This window comes from Pteropus alecto, unplaced genomic scaffold (assembly GCF_000325575.1).
Source record: "Pteropus alecto unplaced genomic scaffold, ASM32557v1 scaffold12963, whole genome shotgun sequence".
In the NCBI taxonomy this organism is placed as follows: domain Eukaryota; kingdom Metazoa; phylum Chordata; class Mammalia; order Chiroptera; family Pteropodidae; genus Pteropus; species Pteropus alecto.
Window position 1 is genome coordinate 204 of NW_006433711.1, and position 1,321 is coordinate 1,524.

At 63.5% G+C, this 1,321-nt stretch overlaps 1 protein-coding gene across 1 annotated transcript; it reads right to left on the minus strand.

Moving 5' to 3' along the window:
• Positions 1-258: 258 nt before the first annotated feature.
• Positions 259-1,174, minus strand: LOC112476978 (paraneoplastic antigen Ma6E-like; the record flags this gene model as incomplete). The annotated part of the gene is made up of 1 exon (XM_025044286.1): positions 259-1,174. A coding segment is annotated over exon 1 (916 nt), but the record flags the coding sequence as incomplete, so codon positions are not given.
• Between the last annotated feature and the right edge of the window lie 147 nt (positions 1,175-1,321).

Genomic DNA, 1,321 nt, shown 5'->3' on the forward strand with positions numbered 1-1,321 from the left:
CCTCGGCTGCACATCCTGCCTCATCTGCACATCCTGCCTCGGCTGCACATCCTGCCTCGGCTGCGGATCCAGCCACATCCATGTTTTCTGCCACATCTGCAGTTCCAGCCGCACCCTCACTTCCTACCACATCTGCAGTTTCTGCCTCACTTTGGGCGCCTCCTTCACCTTCCGCTGCAGACGCAACTGCAGCTCTTTCTGCACCTGGAGCTTCCGCCACATGTTTAGCTTCCGTCTCACCTACTGACTGTGCCTCACCTGCCGTCCCCGCTGTAGCTGCAACTTCCTCACCTGCAGTTCCTTCCACATCTGAAGCTTCTGCTTCACCTGCAGCTCTTTCTGCACCTGGAGCTTCCGCCCCATGTTTAGCTTCCGTCTCACCTGCTGACTCTGCCTCACCTGCAGATCCTGCCGCACCTGCAACTTCCTCGCCTGCAGTTCCTTCCACATCTGGAGCTTCTGCCTCACCTGCACCTCCTTCCTCTCCTGGAGTTTCTGCCACATTTTCAGCTTCCGCTTCACCTGCTGTGTGTGCCTCACCCGCATCTCCCGCCACACCTGCAGCTTCCTCGCCTGCGGTTCCTTCCACATCTGGAGTTCCCGCCTCACCTGCAGATCCTGCCAGATCTTTGTCTCCTTCCTCAGCTGCAGCTTCCTCCTCACCTGAGGCTACCGCCACATCCTCGGCTTTCGCCTCACGTGCAGCTACTGCGGTACCTGCGGCTTCCTCACCCGCGGCTCCGGCCACATCTGCAGTTCCTGCTGCCCCCGCAAACCCCTTCTCACCTGGGGCTCCAGCCTCGCCTGCAGCTGCTGCCTCCCCTGCCCTGCCAGGCACCGCTCGCCTCTGGGGCTGTGCAGGGAAATCGGGTCCATCCTGTGACTCGGCATCGGGGGCCTGGGGCAGGAAGACCACAGTCCAGGGGCCCCCCTTGCCTGGCATTTGGCGCGGGACCAGACTTCGGTTTAAATAGTCAGCAAATTCGACCAAGGCGACCCTGGACCCGAGCTCCTTTCTGAAGACCTGGCCCAGCACTCGGTACCTGCCCAGGGGCCACAGGGCCGCGTGCACGGCCTCCCGGAATTCCCGGTCCTGGCAGTCGTCCGGGATGCCCAGGATGAGCAGGGAGCGCTGAGCGTTCGCGCCCATCCAGCCGCACCAGTCCCGCAGCATCGCCAGTGCCATCGCCCGCACCTGGGGGGACCGACGCGATCAGACAGGGGCGCGCAGACAGACTGTCGCAGTCTCTGCCCAGGCGGCCTGCGAGTGCAAAGGGGCGAGAGGGACGTTGGTGCCGACGGCCCGCCGCAGCGCCCCGCA